The sequence below is a fragment of the Erithacus rubecula genome (assembly GCF_903797595.1).
Source record: "Erithacus rubecula genome assembly, chromosome: 13".
Classification (NCBI taxonomy): Eukaryota; Metazoa; Chordata; class Aves; order Passeriformes; family Muscicapidae; genus Erithacus; species Erithacus rubecula.
The window spans coordinates 3,125,490-3,145,208 of NC_136665.1; the positions used below are offsets into that span (position 1 = coordinate 3,125,490).

General features: G+C 40.0%; 1 protein-coding gene across 38 annotated transcripts in view; it reads right to left on the reverse strand.

Moving 5' to 3' along the window:
• The window catches only part of ATP2B2 (ATPase plasma membrane Ca2+ transporting 2), a 378,523-nt gene that overhangs the window by 17,842 nt on the left and 340,962 nt on the right, over nt 1–19,719 (reverse strand). For all 38 annotated transcript variants that reach the window (XM_079316715.1, XM_079316719.1, XM_079316749.1 and 35 more), the window contains 6 exons: nt 18,590–18,696; nt 17,789–17,980; nt 8,689–8,902; nt 5,995–6,206; nt 4,035–4,142; nt 294–476 (listed from right to left, as the gene is read on the reverse strand). In XM_079316715.1, the coding sequence (XP_079172841.1) occupies nt 294–476; nt 4,035–4,142; nt 5,995–6,206; nt 8,689–8,902; nt 17,789–17,980; nt 18,590–18,696 (1,016 nt within the window). The remainder of the gene's footprint in view (nt 1–293; nt 477–4,034; nt 4,143–5,994; nt 6,207–8,688; nt 8,903–17,788; nt 17,981–18,589; nt 18,697–19,719) is intronic.

Genomic DNA, 19,719 nt, shown 5'->3' on the forward strand with positions numbered 1-19,719 from the left:
TATGAGCTGTCATCACTCTAGGAGAAAAAGAACATCCAGTCACAGTATTCTCAAATCACAGATTACTGCTTTTGCATTTTAGCATTTTATAGCTTTTCAGTTTATCTCTTCTGCTGCACACACCCCCTTTGCTCAGTTCCCTCAGTTTGTTTTTCATCTTTTTCCTTCAAGAACAATTAACCATTGCCATCCTCCACCTCCTGATTTTCCTGTTAACACTCTCTTGCCTTGATCTCACATGAATAATTTCTTTGGGTGTTTTTAGACCTTGAGGGCATTTATTTTGAGCATACCTGGGTTTGGATTCTGTTGAGCCCTCGAAACCAGAGGATTTGTCCACGTCGGAGTTCTCTCTCTGCATGATCTATTTCTTCAACATCTTCGTTGAGTTCTTCCTCAGGGACCTCCTCCTTCTCAGTGAGCCTCCCTGCCTCCTTCAAAAACTTTAGCCTACTTGTTGGGATGGTTGCAATGACCTAAAATTATAAAAAAATACTGAAAACATAAGCTTCATTCAAGAGCAACAGTATAACAATCTGCTAATTACAAAAGAGCAATTATATTTTAGTCAGATTTATACAGGTGAGCTGAACCTGGCCCTAACAGCACTTTGTATTTGGGCAGCTCCATTTTAATCCCAATAATATTTAATTTACTGTGTAAACAATTAGCACCACTAAACCACAGTGTGGAACAGGTTGAAGGCTGGGAAAAGTCTTATCAATAAAACAAATAGAAGATAAAACAAGATGGAAATATTTTAATGTAATTATGTAAAGAAAACCAGATTGATAGCTCTGCAATTAGAGTTTGGGTATTTGTAATGACCTATGGTAATGGGAGGTAAAAATTCATTGTGTCTCATGCTGATAAATCTTCTCACACTCCCTTTGTTCATGGATTCAGCTTCCCTTTGTTCCAGCAGCTGGAATGCTTTTCTGGAATTTAGCAAAACTGAGTTTTCTGAAAGGTGTGGATCTGGTTGTTAGATTTCTCATAGGGCTCTCTCTCACTTTGTGTCCTTACTACAATAAATTCTGATTAACTTAACCCCTCTTCTTATTTTTTTTGCCCACCCAAGTGGTCCTTGGAAGCAATATTAGAGGAGAATAATCTTTAAAAATTGCAGACACTGTAGCTGGACAATTACTTTAAATCCATTTCAGTGCTACCCTGTTGGGCAGTGATTTTCTATTTATTCCAATTCCTTGCATAAAACCAGGAGCAAATCATGGCAATTTAAACAAGACATGACCTGGAACATACTGAATGCTTCAAGTAAATCTCCTACAAAGCAAATTATTAGACCCACTTAGCAAAAAAATGCTGCAATTTTCTTTTTTGACTTCATTTCAGCAATGAGCAGCCACAACTGTGAAGCTCAGATGTGTGAAAAATGAAGAGTGAACCCAAACAGCTGCAGGAAGATTGGTGAGGAGAGACTTTTTGTTTTTTGAAAACTGGAATAGATGCAGTGAAGACACCTGGAAAGATTCTGCATATTTTCTGGGTGAAAGCAAACCTTTGAGTTTGCTGAGGGTCTCTTTGAGCTTCATGATCCAGTTTTATTACAATGATTTTAAAGAGAGATTGAAGGAAAAAAAATACAGTTTCTACACGATTATAAAACCTTTTTAAAGAGGGGTTGAAAAACAAGATGCAAACCTGGAAAATGAATGGTGTGACATGAGCAGAGACAGAGGAGGAGAGAAAAAGAAAGGGTAAATTCTCATCAATTAAATACTTACTGAAAGTCCTTCAATCTCCCTGCTTTCAAACTACAATTCCAGAAAAACTACTGGAAACTCTGGGATCTGATAAAAATGATGGTGATAAAGGATTTTTAAGCCAATATTAATAAAAATAACTGTATTGATTCAGGATTGTGTGTGACAATGTTCCTCTCTTGCAGCACCTCAGCCAAGCTGAGGGGACTCTGCTCTAATTATTTTCTTAAGGTGTTTCCATGGCTTTTTTGATTATTCATTTATTTTCTGTGTCTGCCAACACCCACCCAGTGCAAGACACAAACTCAATAGACGCAGATTAAAGAACTAAATATCATTCCCAGAAAAATGATCACAGTTTTAATAAGTGATCAGTAATTCTGGGAATGGGATATGAAAGGCTTGGATTCCAGAGGAGATGGGAGCTGCTGGAAAACTGTCCCTCAAAGTATCTCAAAGTGACTTCCTGGAAACTGCTCCTTACATTCCTTTCTGAAGTGCCTGCTCTGACACCAAAACCTGGAAATCTTGATTGTTTTCTATGGATCACAAGAACAGTGGGTTCAGGATGTGGATTTAAAAAAAAATAATTAAGAAGAACAGATTTGTTTTGTGCTGAATTAGAATGAGTCACAGCAGCAGAGAAAAGGCTGAGACAGAAGAGAAGCATCACTGCTAAAGGAAAATAATTCTATCTCCCTGAAGAGCTCCATGAAGAAAAGCCTTTACAGACTGTAAATCATATAAATATGGAAATAATTGATCAGCTTTAGAGTCCTTTTTTTATCTTCTGGTCACTAAATATTGACCACAAGACAGATTTTTTTTCCCCCTCTCTGTATTTGCTTTCTTCTCAGTGATAAAACTGTGTTCCAATACCAGTTTTAATTTAATATCTAAGGTCTCACAATAAATCTGGGGCAAATAAAGCAAAAAAACCCACATTGATATTAGTATTAGTTCTTGATGGTTATGTAGAAACCACAATTAACAAAACTTAGAAGCCAAAAAATTGGTCAAAGGCTGTGGGAAATTTTCACAGCTGAATGAAACACTTTGGATTCTTCTCCCTCTCCCTGCTTGACTTCCCCTTTCTCCAAAAGTTGGTATGTTTTCCCAACAGTTGGAAAAATTCCCAAAAAATAATTTCTTTCTAAGATTATCAAACTGATTTTAGGTCTTCCTCCTGCAAGGCCTTAAATCAAATCCTAACTTCAAGTAATAATTACAGCAGAATCTTCTAATTGTGGTGTTTTTCAGACAGAGATGCATTAAAAGCTGTTTTGATTCTGAGCTTATTTCTAAGGAAAAAGGAGGCCAAACTGTCAAAAAAATGTAATTTTTCCCCCAGAAGAGAACAAATAATCAGATTTGAAAGCAAGTATTTATTCACTACAGTTCCAGCAGAAATCAATTGCAGTGGGCAATTTCGTGACTCTTCATAGAGGCAAAATTTGGATCTACAAATCTCTTTACACCTGAGAGAAAAAATGTAACTTCATATTTATCTTTACAGCACCAGGTGGCAACAACTTAAATGCACTGTCAATGCATTTAGAGGTGAAAAAATATTACTAAATTTGCAACCTGTGTTTGCACATAAAAGAATAATATAGAATGTTAACAATACTGATTGTGTCTGGATATCACTTCCAGAGAGCTCATCCCAATTTATTTAATATCATCTCACTTTATCAATATATAATTAATTATAATATATAATTATCTATTAGCCAATGATGACAGAGGATATAGCAGAAATTGAAAAGGACATGTTAATTTAACTGCCATTTTATACAACTATTGAAGGCAAGTTTTTTTTTCACTCCCTTTTCCATCCTTCACATACAGAATTAAGTGGATGGAGAATCACTGCAGGAATATTTTAAAGGCACTGGAATTTTCCCTATAAAAGTAGCCAGTATGGCAATTTCAGCAAGGGAATGAGTTGATTGTTCTAGAACTGGAATTTCATTTCAGCTTCAAGGCTTTGCCACACCCTACAGGAGGAATTCTGTCCCAGGGAAGGTCACAGTGCATTTGCCTTTGCTGCATTTTTTTTGTGACTAAAGGACTTAAGTTGTGACTCAACATCTTTCACAAAAAAACCCAACTGAAGATGGCCCTGGTGACAGCACACCCTGCTAGAAAGGAAAGATATGAAAATTAACAAAAAACCCCAAAGGAACAAAGGAATAAATTATCCTTACTAATAAATCTCTCCTTGAAGCTCTCAGAGAGCACAAGGAAATAACAGGAATATTAACAATATCACACCTTTGAATGTGCAGCTTCTTGAATGCTTACCTGACCCCAGACCAGCTCTCCTAATCCAATAAATACACACCACATCCACTGGTCCAGCTGCAGGGGGGAACAGCTGAATGGCTTTCCTCCAAACTGGACAATTACTATCTACAAAGAGAAGCAGGGAGGAAGAGGGGTCAGTTTTTCAGGGGAAAAGACAACAAAACTAAACAAACACAGCCAGATTAATTAAAAAAAAAAAATTAAAAAAAAAAGCAGAATTTTGGTCCCCCAAAAAACCCCATCAAACCCCACAAACTTCTGCATCCCAAATTAAACATGAGAAAAAGCCCTACCAGCTCAGACTAAAGTTCCTCAGCCTCATGTTTAACAGTGGTCAGCAAGAAAGAGAACAGGACAGTCCCCCAGACAGCTCCTGAGCATTCTAGTCTGGGGATTTATTGACCCTGATCCAATTTATTTTGGAATGTCCATTGCTAGAGAGACTTTTCCCTCTGAGTAACATTTTCTTGTCTATTTACAGATGTGCATCATAGAGAGAGGGCACAGAAAACTCCAGATCTGTTGGAGGAAGGGGTGGGAGAACAACACAGAGTCTGAGCACAATGAGAAGGTTTTGCTAACTGAAAATCAGATAGCATTGATATTTCTTGTTAATATTGCTGCTGTAAAAGCAGGGACTTTGAAATCACATCCAGAGATTTAAATAGCCCAAGTTTTAAACTCATGATTTTGAATTAGCTGTTAAAGGACATCACTGTGAAGTTCTGCTCAATCACTGCTGCCCTTCCTCCAATATTGAATTTATTGAAAAATTTCCCTTTTCAAATCACTGTATTCCAAGTTCAAACTGCACTTCCCTCCTCCCAAGAGAAATGTGCCAATAGTGAGCTGCCACTGCAGAGCTGAGCAATAATGACAAGATAAAAACAGATTTCTAAGTGATAATATCAAACAGTATCAAGTACAGGATGGATGCCAGAAAAAAACAAATGGACTCAGGAGCAGAAGGAGGAATTCTTCCAGAAGAAAAATTTGGGAAAAATGTGTTACTGTGATTATGTTCACTTGTGATGGGACAGCAAACTCAGGAGAGGAACATGAGGAATCACAATCCAGGGGTATTATTGCTGGGAATACTGAGCAGCATTGGGCAGTGGCATTGAAGAGAACTGTTCACTATGAGCTATTTGAAGGTAAATTTGGCTTTTCAGGGGATAGTAAATAATTGTAAAATGCTTTGTTGGTATGCTATTAAACAATTTCTTCTTTACAAACTAGTTACAATATCAATGATAGCTGTTATTACTGTACATGCTAAGATTAATTTAAGAATTAACCTAGTTATAAGGATCAAAATTTCTGTTTTGTTAGTATGGCTACCATTATTAACACTTGTATTGATTGAGAAAATACATGGTGGTTTACTATTAAATGGATCTCCTTACTTACTTACTCCTTACAGCACTTAGATTTAAAATTGATTTTAAAAAAACACAGAGAAGAAAAGCCCCAAACAACTTAGGGTGGATTTCTGATAAACAGTAACTAATTTGATGCCTTAAGTTTTAACTTTCATATTTTCCACACTCTTTACTGCATTAGCATGTGACTCTGAACTTCATATAAAGTGCTAGCAACTTCTCTTCACAGTTTAGTCAGACAAAAATCCTTTTCCAGCCCCAGAACCAAGGACACTGCTGCAGCTTCAGCCCCAAAAAGTGCAACCAGCAGAGAAATCTGGGAGGGTGGGACTGCAGAAGCTGGAGTTGGACAATGAACCCCAAGATGGAAACGGACCAAAACTTCTAAAAGTGTGAGAATTCCTGACCCAGGGTCCATCTTGGGCTTATATGGGTGTAGCCACATTTGGGTTCTTGCACTGCCCAAGGTGCATCCCTTGAAGGGCTTTTAATAAATCCCTGCTCTATTCCTTGAACTCTGCCCAGCCTCTGCCCTAGGGGCCTCTCCAGGATCAGATTCCTGCCCGGAGCATTACCTGAATGGCGAATGTACCCAGGACAATAGTGCAAAAAATGGGATTTCTGAAGATGCCGTCGAAGACGTTCCTCTCGCCGTGGATTTTGCGGGCGTTGATCTCGTTGAAGAGCTGCATCATGACAAAGGTGTTGAAGATGATGGTGTAGTGCTCAGAAGGAGGAGAGTGAAGCGGGGCGTTCCTCCCACTGTCAATCTTAAACATTTTCTCACCTAGGTGTAAGATAAAAAATTAAATTTTCCTCTAGAACGAATCGAACCAATTTATATTCCTCTTGGTTTTTTTAGCCTGTTGCTTTCTGTGCTCTGCTTTAACACATTTCTAGATAAAACTTCTCTTGCACCAATGAGCAAAACACATCTCAAGTGAGCAAGAAGCTTTTCAAATGCTGACTCCTATCTGACAACTCTACACCTACACTGACATTGTCAGTCCTACTCTTATCTCCCCAAGCAGGAATTACTGCAAGCACTCAATTCTTTCAGGTGTAACAAAATCTTAAGGTCATTACCAGTGTGTTTGAATTTTCTACAGTGGTTGGAAGCCACCACTCTTCATCAGGATTTACCCATTTACTAATTCAGTAACTTCTGCCAAGCATTGAAAGATATCAATGACAAAACCCACAAACATTAGTGGTTTTAAATAGATTTGGGGTTGATCAGCAGCAGGCACTGCTGTTTAGTTTGATAATTTGGCTTTCAGTCACTGATATGACCAATCAAAAAGCAAGATGCAAACCCATGATAGGTAACTATAAAAATGTGGTGAGATTTGAAAAATTAAAGTTAAGATTTTTTTTATTTTTATTCCACAGTGACAAGACCAGCCAATGAATTCTGGATTTCTGATGTCTCAAAGACATTTACTGTATGTTCAAACACAACGTATTTCTAAAAATAAAAAAACAGATAAAAACTTGATTTGCTAGTCTCTGAAGAAACCTCTGAGAAAAGAAATGAAGTATTATATGATCAAAATAGAAATAATTCTCATTAATTTGAAATTTTATTATGAAAGCAGTGAGTTTTGCACATCATGTCACTGCACAGCTGAGCCTTGTGGAGTTTAGAAAGGAAAATGGCATTTCCAAGGCTTATCAGAAAATTATCAGGGATGTGTGCTTCCAATTATGTAGGATTTTTCCAAAGACACACAGGAGCAATTGGAATAGAGGGGAAAAGCCTGGTTTGCTTTTCATCTGGGTCAATAGAAAGGATTTTAAACCATTAAACTCATCAAAAAGCCATTCTAACTCCCCATAGAGTTCACAGAAATTCTTGTTCCAAGATTCATATCACATTAATTACCAGGAGTTTCTTCACCTGTTTGGGAGAACCTGAAATTCCAATTTCCTAATGCAGACAATCTCAAAAGTCCCTGTAAATCTAACAATGTTAGAGACCACCTCTCTTTAGAAACCTGGCAATTCTTTTGGTTTAATTCCACTGTGAACAGATCATCACCTCCTCTGAGCATTCCAACTAAGCCCAGATGGCCATAAAGTGGACAAGGCTTTCTCAATGGAGATCAAAAACCTCCTAAAAATAATAAATTTATATTTGCAGCCTATCTGAAAGTCTGTATATAAGGGGTAAAAAAAAAACTACCTGAAAGACAACACATGTGATTTAACAGCGACTACAAAGTGACAAGAAGACAATACCCAACTGAAAAAATCATCTGTCCTTTGAGAGGGTTCAGTTATTATTGTGGAGCAACAAAATCTATTATTAGCTCCCACTATTCCCTGCAGCAAGAAAACATTTCTCCTCCTTCCCTCCCCTCTCCAAAATGCAACCTATAAAAAGCATCCGTTGCCAGCAAGGCCTGAAGAAGAATCCAGTAATCCAATAAATTAGACTTCTTGCCCCCTTTTAATATCCATTCCAGAAATTAAATGTCAAAGCAGAGTGTTATTTGTATCACTTAATGCTGATTACTTACTTTCCATACCACTTAAGATCAACATTATTTCTGGACTGTGGACAACCCTTTGCTCTCGGTAAAATGGATTTTGATTTTTACTGTGGTTTGTTCTGTGGGTTTTTAAAATTTGTTTTTATGTCCCTCCTCACCACGACAAGTTTCACAATGAAATTTCAGTATAGAAGCAGCAGGGTACATGTTGCATTTGGGCTATGACAGCAGGAAAAGGATATGGCAACAAAGGCTCTTCATACCATGGAGAAGCAAAAAGTTAAAGAAATACTGTACTTATATAGAGTAGTTTGTGGTGGCAAGGTGGTGACACCCTGATAAACATGCTTTTGTGGAAACAATCACGTCTCTCATGCACTCTGCAGGTGCATAATCATTGTTATAATTTTTTTCTCTTACGTTTTCCTTGAGCAGCCTGAGAAAACCCAAGGCTGCTTTTTCCCTGGCTTTCACCAGTATCCCACAGGTGGATACTCCTATTTCATCATACCCTCCTATGCTGAGCATTGATATAAACTTTTGCCAAAGTTTACAGGTTTGCCAAGGCCCAAACCTGTATTGTATGAGGGGAAAAAAAATCTCAGTGAGGCCTGAGGTGACAATATTTGGAAAGTGACACAACACGATGCCCGCTCTGCTTCCATCCAGGATAACGAAAGCGACAAACACACATTAATTCACTACATTTGAAGCATTTCTGCCACTTTGGCAGCACAGCCCAGCTGCCTGTGAGCCTGGCAGTGAGCCCCTCACCGACAAAGAGCAGGGTGAAGATGAGGGTGAGCTGGTAGACGGCGTGGCCCAGGATGTTCTTCATCATGGTGCGCGAGATGAGCGGCTTGTTGCGCCCGTAGGGTTTGCGCAGCAGCAGCGCCTCGGTCGGCGGCTCCGTGGCCAGCGCCAGCGAGGCAAACGTGTCCATGATCAGGTTCACCCACAGCATCTGCACCGCCTTCAGGGGGGAGTCCTGGGGGGAAAAGCAGGATTTGGGGTTTTCCAGGAAAAGACGCGCTGGGGGTTTGTTTTTGCTCAGAAACGCCCGTGCTGAGCTACTGGGAACCTTCTTCTGCTCCTTGTGCAGGAACAGGAGCACAGGGAGCTGAGCAGAGAGAAATCATCCCCCTGCAGGCATCTAACCAGCACCATCTGCAGCCACAAAACTCAGAGCAAGCATGACTAACTCTTTACAACACCTATTGCAATGCTCCCCTTTCCTTCATGCATCGTGCTTGAATTTTCAGCTGAATTTACATATAACTACAGAATCCAAGTTTCTCTCCTGGAAGACAAACTATATTGAAACAGATTAAAAAGTAACATTTCCTTTCTTCTAAAACTTGCCTGTCTTTTTTTTTTTTTTTTTTTTTATACAACTTGAAATTCTTGAAAATCTATTTATGGCAACATCTTGATACATTACACTTAAATAATCTCTTTAAGTATTGACATAATTTTTAAAAAAGCCTGGTATTTTGATAATATTCTGAAACTTCTTAAACTATGTATCTAATATGCAACAGCAAGTCAACCAATTATTTTATTAGTCACATATGGAACCATAGAAATGGAATGAAAACGCCCAGATATTGATATTTGATGCAGGCTGTGGTTTCTGAAGCAGCTCTCCAGTCACTAGAAGGAGCTCTTTCCTCACACAACCCCATAAAGTCTGTGGTCATAATACAGAGGACTTTAGGTCACATTTAAAAACCCCAAATTAATTAAATACAGCAAAGTTAGACAGATCTCAAGAGAATGCTGGACAACTCTTAGGAAGTTTTGATGTGAAACTCACTGGGATAGCTGTGAGGAGGGAGAGATGTTTCAAGGAGCCAGCAGAGGAAAAACAAAATGAAACAAAAAATACTCCTGTATCTTTAGACTCTGTATAAAACAGGCAGCATTAGCAAGATCTGCTTCCTGCTCCAAACTGACCATTTTTATGAGGGAAAAAAGAATCACCAAAGTAACAAGGCATCAACATGACAAATTCCGTCATGAAATTGAGTTATTCTGTTGTGTGAAAGCTGGAAGAGGGAGCACTATTTTTATGTATTTCATTACCATTGTGCTGCAGCAGTGAAGCAAAAAAAAAAAAAATAAATAAAACCAACCTAGAGGCCAGGATACAAACCAAAGCAAAGCCAACAAAACTCCCTGAGAACTCTGCCTGTTTCTTCAAAGGGTTAAATGTTCATTTTTAATGAAATGCCATAAAAGAACAAGGGCCAACATGCATTCACTGTCCCAAGGACTGATAGAAAACAAGGGTGAGTGCTTTGGTCTCTTGAGCATCTGGTTTAGATTCCAACTCTCCCTTGAGATAAAATATATTTCCCCTTAAAAACACATTTTTAGCTCATTTACACAGATTTTGTTGTATTTCATTTATTAAAAAAAACAAACTTTTGGCTTATTCAAAGGGATGGAGAAAAGCAACCTCCTAAGTCTCACAGGTTGGGTTCATGGTGGCAAGGATGACAATAATCATTAATAGATTCCTGACCTCTTGGTTCTGGGTTACAATAACTGTGCTTATCTGAAGAGCTCAGCTCAATCATTTGAAATGCAGCTGCAGAAGCAGCAAATGTCTTTGATTTTAGAGGTGGCTAAAAAACCACAAGTGATCAGGACAAACTTCATCCCAGATCAAGACCTCATTCATTTTTATTAACACTAGTGGCTCCAACAGAGAGAGCACTTGCAGTAAAAAGCAATTTGAGGCTGGGGCTCACAGAGTAAAAACACAAGTAAAAAAGGAAAACATATTTTCTGCTGAAGGATTTTCCTTGTCATGTTTTTTGCCTGTCTTTTTAATAAGTTTGAGCAACGTTCTCTGCTTTGATCTGTTACAATAACTCAATTTCCACCACGCGCTGAATTCTCTGTCAATAAAACCAAATTTCCCTGTTCCATTTAATAGATAGAGTCAGAGATTCAGCCATATTCCCAGCAGAATGGAAAAGGCAGGTTATTTCAGTCTCTAAATCACACAACTGTAATTGGCAGTCATCAGTTTTGGCAGCAACGTGTTCTCACCATTTCACACTGCCAATCACCTTGGGTGGCTGTGGTGCCCCTAATAATTATCTATTATTGGCAGTGCTGCACTGCTCAGTCGAGTGTGAGAGCTCATTCGAGGCTGAAGCCAAAACATTAAATACACATTAGTCTGGGCAGGCAGTAGAATGAAATTTCCACTGCAGCTCTATCTGATTTCTGATTAGTTGGTGGGAACTGAGGAAAATATGTATCAGCTAAGGGGCTTGGGCTTCCACTGCAGATTTTAGTCACTTGTGCAAGTGGGATGCAAATCAACCTCCTTTTCTCTGTGTTTTAGCCAGACACCAGCCAGATGACCAGCCAATAACTCTTAATTCCCTCTCTGAAAACTTTGGGCATGTGAACCACCCAAAATCACCACTTATTCATCAAATTCCTTTCATTTGACCTTGGAATAGGTTAGCCTTGGCCCAGAGGTAAATGTCCCTTAAATCAAGTGATGTTACACTTCATCTTGGAAACACTTAAAAGTACAAATCGCCAAAGGCTGGAAATAAACTACAAATCTTTTGTGACATGCAAAGCCTCACGAATTTTAGAGCTTGTTACTTTTGATTTAGATGACAATCTGCAAGGGAACAAAAAGGTATTTTCACCTTTACATCTTCATTCCTATATGCTAGAGAACACATGCAGGGATTCATAAAAATGAGCTTTTCTGGGAGTTACCTTTCTATACATTAATGCAAAAAAAATTACTGTGCTGCTAGATCACACTGTCTGCTAATTGTATGGAAATGGCATCCTCAGTTCCATTCCCATGCCTTGCCAAAACAAAGCTAAACAGTACAGACTTTGATTTTATATTGCAGCTTTTTCAAGTTTGCCAGTGTTATTATTTTAGAATTTGCCAAGTACAGTTCTGCAGTAAAACATTATAAGCACATAAATTACTGCCTTATACGTGTAAGTATAGATCATCCTCATTTTTTTGAGCAAGACCTGTAAAAACAATCAGTGATTCATGCAGCAGTTCATTGCTACAGTGCCTTTTAATTAACATTCAATTTTCCAAACATAATGTCCTATGGAGTCACTGTTTTCAGCTCCTAATGTCTGCTAAAACATTAAGTCTCTCTCAAAGTGCAAGCATACAAATTTGAATGTAAAATGTTAAAACACAGCCTTTGTCCTTCCTCCCTTTCTTCAGTGCAACCTTTCTGAAGAGTTAAATTGCCTCAAGAGTTGGAGCTACAGACCAAACCTGGCACAGAGAGAAACCCACTTGCTTCATTGCTCCAGTAAAAAAAAAAAAAACAAAAAAACTGTTTCCATTTGACTGAGCTGCATTTTAAAATCTTCATTTTAATCCTAGCCAGATCATTGAGCATCTCTCTGACATCTTCTGGGTGCTGTGGGTTTGCTGGGACAGGGTGAGCCCATCCAGAGCTCTATAGGGCACCCCGAGATGTGGAGCAGTGACTCACAAACTCACAAGGATCCTGGGCACAGCTCCAAAGAACCACCCTCACTGCATCAATCAGGGGCTCTGCAAAACTGTTATGCAGAAAATGAAGTCAGAATATAAAAGTTTGTAACTCATAAATCCACTGGAAAAACAAGCGATGGGTTTGAGCTGAGGCAGGGGCTGCAGAAGGGGAAGGACAATTCTGCACAAACTGGTCAGAGCACCACACCCTGATCAAAATAAAAGTGTGCAGTGGGCACCAGGGGGAAGGCAGCAAGAGGGAACTGGATTAGATTAATTCAAAATAAGGTGAATGAGCCCAGCTCAGCTGCACTGAGGCACACAATCCTCTCTGGGAGTAACCAGAGGTGTGAATTCCTCCAGGGTCTGTGCACACACAGACACTGAGCTAAAACCAGCCCTGCACCCCAACTGAGGGCTCCTGAGTCACCTTCCCACCAGGGACCTCCCCAAGCTCTGCTTTCCTGCATGACCCAGATCTCAGAGCTCCTTATGTAATCACAGACTCACAATCCATTATTAGCTGAAAATTCAGCTCTGGTGGCTTACAGACAGAGCTGCTGTAAACTGAAACAGGGCCCTGTGTAAGTGAGATCCCTTGGAGGGGTGGCTGTGCTCAGCCTGTCAGCAGGTGACACTGGATCTGTAATTCAGAATATGATTGCTGTCACCTTAACATGACTTGGTGCAGGGAGCCAGGGGAGACAAGAGAAACAACCATTTGCTTTGGTCCTGTGCATTACAGGCTCTTTGACAGCCCAGTTTCTCCTGCACGAGCTTTGTCTGGCACTGGAGCAGCACAGAGGGTCACAGACACTTTGCACACATCACTGTCTACTGAAACAGCAAAGCAGGAGAAAAGAGAGATATGGGAGATATTCTCCAACAGCAGCATCTTCCTGAAGCAGGCATTGGGAAGATGAAAAATAAAATTGTATTTGCTTAAAATTAACAGAGTTAAACTAAAGAGCAGGTCTCTGAAGTGCCATTGGCAAGGACCCTCACTTCATTAATCTATTTGAGAAAAAAAGCAGCAGATTATTAAAAAGGCAATAATGGTCTCAGGTTCTGCCTAATGATTATCTTAAACCTCACCATGGGCCTCCCAAGGTGCTCTGGACCAAACAAATCATCTCCTGGGTGGGCAGTGCACTCTCTGGGTGCCCCTAGGAGGGCTGGCTTCACTCCCACCACACTCACACAGTCATTCATTAATTCATTAACACAGAATTGCTGTGGTTTCACTTGGAGTCCTGCAGGGAGATGACCACATCCTCATATTTACATGTGCACCAGAGCAATGGCACGATCAAGACTGAATAAAATTAAACCCATTAAGTTGCAAAACACAAGCCAAGTGTTAAAAAAAAAGATAGTCCAAGCAAAGATTTTATTCTCTTTGTACTACCTTTATGCACAAACCAAAAAGAGTAAGTGAGTGTAAAGGCAGCTTCATCCTGAAGCATCCCAGTGTGCTGGTTTCAGATAGATTATTTGAAAGGTGGCATGAGAAAGAACAGAACAAATGTTGTTACCTACAGAGAATTTTTCTCATTCTAGATGTGAAACATCACCAAGAGAACAGCCTATGTAATGTTCATTAATCTGAATGATAATGATGGACTGGAGCTATATTCTGTGTGTCAGAGAAAGCCAAACTGACCACTTAAATCAAAGCAAAACTCAATGCAGTGTGGACTTCCTTCATGCTCATTTTGAAGGTCACAGCCAGCTGTGCTGCCTTTAGGAAACAAGTATAGATTTAAGACATAAATAAATAATATAGAAATATATATATATATATATATATGTAGATTTAAGCTGGTTTTGTTTGTTAAGGACCAAAACATTTCAGTCAAAATCTGTCAGTCAGACCTGTGCACAGTTCTGCAGGTTGGGATGTACATGTGTGCACCTAGGCTGTTCTAGGCAAGATTTTTTTGGTAAAGTCCTGCACTTTGTGCTGGAGCTATTTTCATAGCAACCAGAGGGTACAGCATGTTCCCAAGTGCAATTTTTAGCAAAGCTTTCAAGCCAAACAGAATGTCCTTTGGCTGGCTGGAGTCAAAGCCTAACACAATAATGTGCATTTGTGAGGCAAAATCCTTCTTGAATGAGACAGAACTGGGAGCAGCTCGAGATTATTCACACTGAGTGTAAACAGAGGCAAAGGGCAGAACTGCTCCTTCCTGCTTCCATTTCCACTTCAGCTGCTCCCACACCTTTCCTTTGGGTTTGCATCTTCACTGCCAAATTAAGGAATTGTGCCAGAATCTGTTTCAAGGCAACCCAGGAGTTCCAGGTGTCCACTGAAACCTGTGAGCAGGGACACCAGGGATGGTGTCACAGACCCCTGGGGCAAGAGAAATGCACTGGGCCTGATCCAAACCCTTCCAGAAGCCAAAGGAATGATTCAAAGGATGAAAAAAGCTCCAGAATTAAACAGGGGAATATGCTTGGACTGATAATGCACTTCACATCCACTTAGGCTGGATTTAAAATAGTCATAGCACTGATCCAGCAAGGTTTAACCTCTTCAGGGATAAAAAAAAAAATAAAATATTTGGTTAACAAATAGAATGAGTTTCCTCTTTGTGTTTTCACAAAAAAAACTGAAGAAATGCTGGATATTGACCAAGAAATTTCACCTTAAAAAAATGTTTATAGCCAGACACTGATTGTCAACAAAATCAGTTCCAGTGATGGTGCTGTCACCACCCTGTTCTGGCTGGTTTTGTACCACCTGTAAAAGCCTCCCAGAGGTTCAGTCCTTATTCCTGTGTTACCAGTACCAATCATTTCACAGCTGGGCATTTTCTCAATATCCTGGCAAATATTTCCAAAGGGAAATTAATCCAAATTCCCTGCAACACCACAAATTTTGTCCACCAGCACGGGCTGAGTGGTGACAGGGGCCTCCATCAGCAGCAGAAGTTTGACCTCGTGGGTTTGTTAAGGCACCTGGGTTTCTGGTTGCAAGGATCAATTCCATGATTCCAGTGTAAGTCTAGCCTGGAGCAGAGCTGATGACTTATTCATTGCTTTGCTCAGGTGTGCCTGGGCTGAAATGTACCTGCTGAAACAGGTCTGGGCATCTGGGTGATGCACCATGAGGGGAGCATCAGCTTTCCCACCCTGCATCCCAATCCAGGGAGGCATTTTGTGACAGCACCTGTCTGCAGCATCTAAAATATACATTATTTTAGGGACTGACAGCACTAAAAACCACATTTTGTTATTTTCTCATTAAAACAAAAACCTTACACTGTACTGCATATATCCTGTTTGCTCTCTAGAAGAAAAAAAATAGTTTTATTACCCCCCAAAAAATTTATAATTTGAGAAAACACATTTGCTTTGAGATATGCTTCTTGCAAATGACCTGGACATGTTGCACGTGCACCAGGATTGCAATGAGGGATTAATGGAGTGGAAGAAAGAGAGGTCTAAGTCTAACTCTGTGTGCCATTTTATTGGTTTGTCATCTGCATCTGGAATTAAAAATAACTACCTGAAAGCAACAAAATAATTTTATCAGTCAAATGAATGGGTTTACTTCTACATGCCAGCACTGCTGTCTTGAAAATAACCTCATTCCAATAATGCATAAAAAGTATGTACTTATTAGTGCAGTATTCTGAGGAAAAGGTAAATTGATATATCCTGCTCCTTTCCCAGTCTATGGTGTTTTCTGTTTGACCATCACAGGCTCAGGGATGAAAACACTGAGGGAAGCAAAAAAGCTCCTAAAAGCAAGTTCCTTTGGAAAAAAAGTCAGATTAATCCAGCCTGATGTCAGCAGCTCTTTAACCCTCAGCAGCCTGACCCTTGGAATGCTCAGGAGAATTTCCAAAGGTTTTGGTGCCATGACAAATTTTTTTTGCCTTTTTTTTCATATCTTTTATGTATTCTGAGTGTCCTTAGCATGCATGCCTGTAATTCCTTAATTCTGATAATTTAAGATAATGCTGATATTCTGTTAAGCCAGAAAACCAAGCATCCTAAAGGCCTTGCAGTTAGAGTCCAGAAAGCCTTTTACACCATCTTGAAAAACCAAGGTCCCCCCTAAAATACATCCTATAGACTAAACCCATCCAGGAAAAAAATACTTCAAGATAAAAAGATACCACACTATTCATTCCAGTTTCTCACTGGGGGATCTTTGTTAGACATGCTAATTTGCAAGGTGAATAAAATTGTAAACATGATTTATCATGTGTGTGCATTTCAGTGAGCTCCACCCTGGTGAGGAGTTACACTATAAAAATCCTTATTGATTAAATCCCAAGGTAAAAACTCTTAACTGTTGTCTACCTCTTAATTTTAGGACCAAGGAAGTGTTGCAGTGATGTCAAGATGGACACAGCTAGTATCACCAACATCTCTTAGTTGCAAACTCTACGTGCCTTCTTCTCTTAACAAACTTTTTTCAAGCAACTCTTACTCCTTTCATAAACAAAAATGCCTGTATCTAATGACCAGCTAACCCACTCCTCTATATCCCCCTGATACAGAGGATTGGGCAGACACAGATTTTTCCACTCCTTGCAAATCAGGACAGCTGCAAGCCATTGGGAAAATTCCCTCCTGCACTATCCGTTCAGCCTGGCTACCCACAAGGAACAGGCATCAGTTTACCTGGTGCTGCCAAGCAGGAGACAAATCCAAGGCCCCAGCCATGGGAGTGATGGGATTGAGGCAGAATCCCATCAAGATTTCAGCAGGATCCTGGAAGGATTCCAGCAGGATCCAAGCAAGATCCCAACAAGATTTCACTAGGAACCCAGCAGGATCCCATCATGATTTCAGCAGGATCCCAGCAGGATTTCCAAAGGATCCTGGCAGGATTCCAGCATCATTTCAGCAGGCTCCTGGCAGGATTTTGACAGGATTTTGACAGGATCCTGACAGGACTTCAACAGGAACCCGGCAGGATCCCAACAAGATTTCAGGAGGATGCTGGCAGGTTTTTGACAGGATCCTGGCAGGATCTGACCAAGATTTCAGGAGGATCCTGGCAGGATTTCAGCAGGATCCCAGCAGGATTTCCAGAGGATCCTGACAAGATCACAGCAAGACTTCTGCAGGATCCTGGCAGAACCTTGACAGGATCCCAGCAGGATCTGAGCAAGATTTCAGCAGGATCCTGGCAGGATCCCAGCAAGATTTCAGCAGGATCCCGGCAGGATTTTGACAGGATCCTGTCAGGATTTAGCAAGATTGCAGCAGGATTCTGGTAGGATCTGAACAAGATTTCAGGAGGATCCTGGCAGGATCCCAGCAGCAACCTGGCAGGATTTCTACCAGATCCCAGCAGGATTTTGGCCGGATTTGGGCAGGATCCCGGCAGGAATGGCTCACCTGGGTGATGCAGGCACCAGTGAAGGCCACGATGACGGCCACGATGTTGACAGTGAGCTGGAACTGCAGGAACTTGGAGATGCTGTCGTAGACATTGCGGCCCCACATCACAGCCTTGACGATGCTGCTGAAGTTGTCGTCTGTCAGGATGATGTCTGAGGCCTCCTTGGCCACATCTGTCCCAGCAATGCCCTGGGGAAAGGGGTTGGGGATGAGATTCCATGCTGGGAAGCACAAATCTTCACAGTCAAAGCCCACAGCTTTTTTCCTGGAATTTCGCTAATTCGACCTGGTTTTGGGTTGAATTTGGCAGAAAAGGGAATTGATAGAGAGCAGAGGAATTCATGTGGTGATGGCTCTCTGTGTTTTATCAGCTTAAAGACTGATCATCTGAGTTAGTTTTGTCATTGATGATTTTTTTATTATCCATGAATAGAATTGGTAACAAAAATGAGAATTATGTGTCTTTATATATAGTCAGAGTACACATGGAAGACTTTCCAAGAAGTGGTGGATTTTATCACAGCAAAAGGGAACTCCAGTGTTGTGAAGAAAAGGTTCATCTTTCTGTATGGGCACAGGATTCTGCATAAAACCAATAACTAATTAGACAAAATCCTGAAGAAATATCAAAACAAGCAATGCCAGTGAATCCAAGTGAATTAAAGGATTCTGAGCCAACATAACTCATTCCCACCATTACATTCCTGCACTGACAAGTAAAAACTAAGCAACTTCACATTTAATGAATGGAAAAGCCCTTACAGCAAATTCATAATAGCACAAACATAAAGATTATACCATTGCAAAGCCAACATCAGCTTTTTTAAGTGCTGGTCCATCGTTGGTTCCATCCCCAGTCACAGCCACCACCTGCCTCTGTTCCACCTGTGTGCTGTCAATAATGCCTGCAAAAAAATGTAAAGATGGGTGTGTGTTTACAGATATTTAAGGGCAATAATTAGCAAGATAAAACAACCCTGTAAAAAAGCAGGGCCTGTGTAATACAGATTGGGTAACACCACAGTGGTTTACAGAGATTAAACAGGCAGATCTCTAAGGAAGATAATGATGAAAGCTGTGGAATCACCATCACCCACTACTGAACATCACCATTAGAACTGACATGGAAAGTTCTGATCCTGCATCATCAACACATCAGCAAAGCCTGCACAAGCTTCAAAGGGCACAAGAGCAGCTCATTATGTCCTTTTGGCAGATTCCTGCTATTTAAAGTTTTGTGTCACAGCCCAGCACTGATCAAACATCGATGGGAAGGATTTCCTAAAAACTCAAGTTCATGTTTAGGACTTTCCTAAGCTGGGACCCAGCTGTGATATCAGCTTTACTAAGAGGCCTTCTTAACCTAAATAGAACAAAAGTCATTGATGGATTTTATTTAGCTGGAAAATTTTAGCAGCCATGTTCAATTCTGCCAAAAAACGATTAAGGAGATACAAACTAATTCTTTAAATTCTGGAATCAAGCATTTTAATAAATAGATATAATAAAATAATTTCTACTTTCAGTTTGAGATCATTTGAGAGAAATGAAATTTCACTTAGTGAATCAAGTTTTCCACACAGTGAGGCTGCAGGGAATTATTTTCCACTAATGCAGATAGGGAAAGTCAGGAAAACAATAAGGAATTTTTCAGAGACAGCCCAGGTTTTTATAGGATGAAGATAATTCACAATTCATGTTCCTATTTCCATGTAGGGTTCCTTTGAGTCCAGAACACAGGATTGTTTATAGGGTACAAGAACACCTTTCCATACTGATAATTTAGGGGAGGAAAATGACAGAATTCCTTTTGCTAACACATTTTGCACAAAGTTGTTACCTCCAAAAACAATTATCCAAACCTACCCAGTGAAAAAAGCTTTCACTCTGCTCTGAAAAAAACCATCCCTTCCATATCAGATAACCAA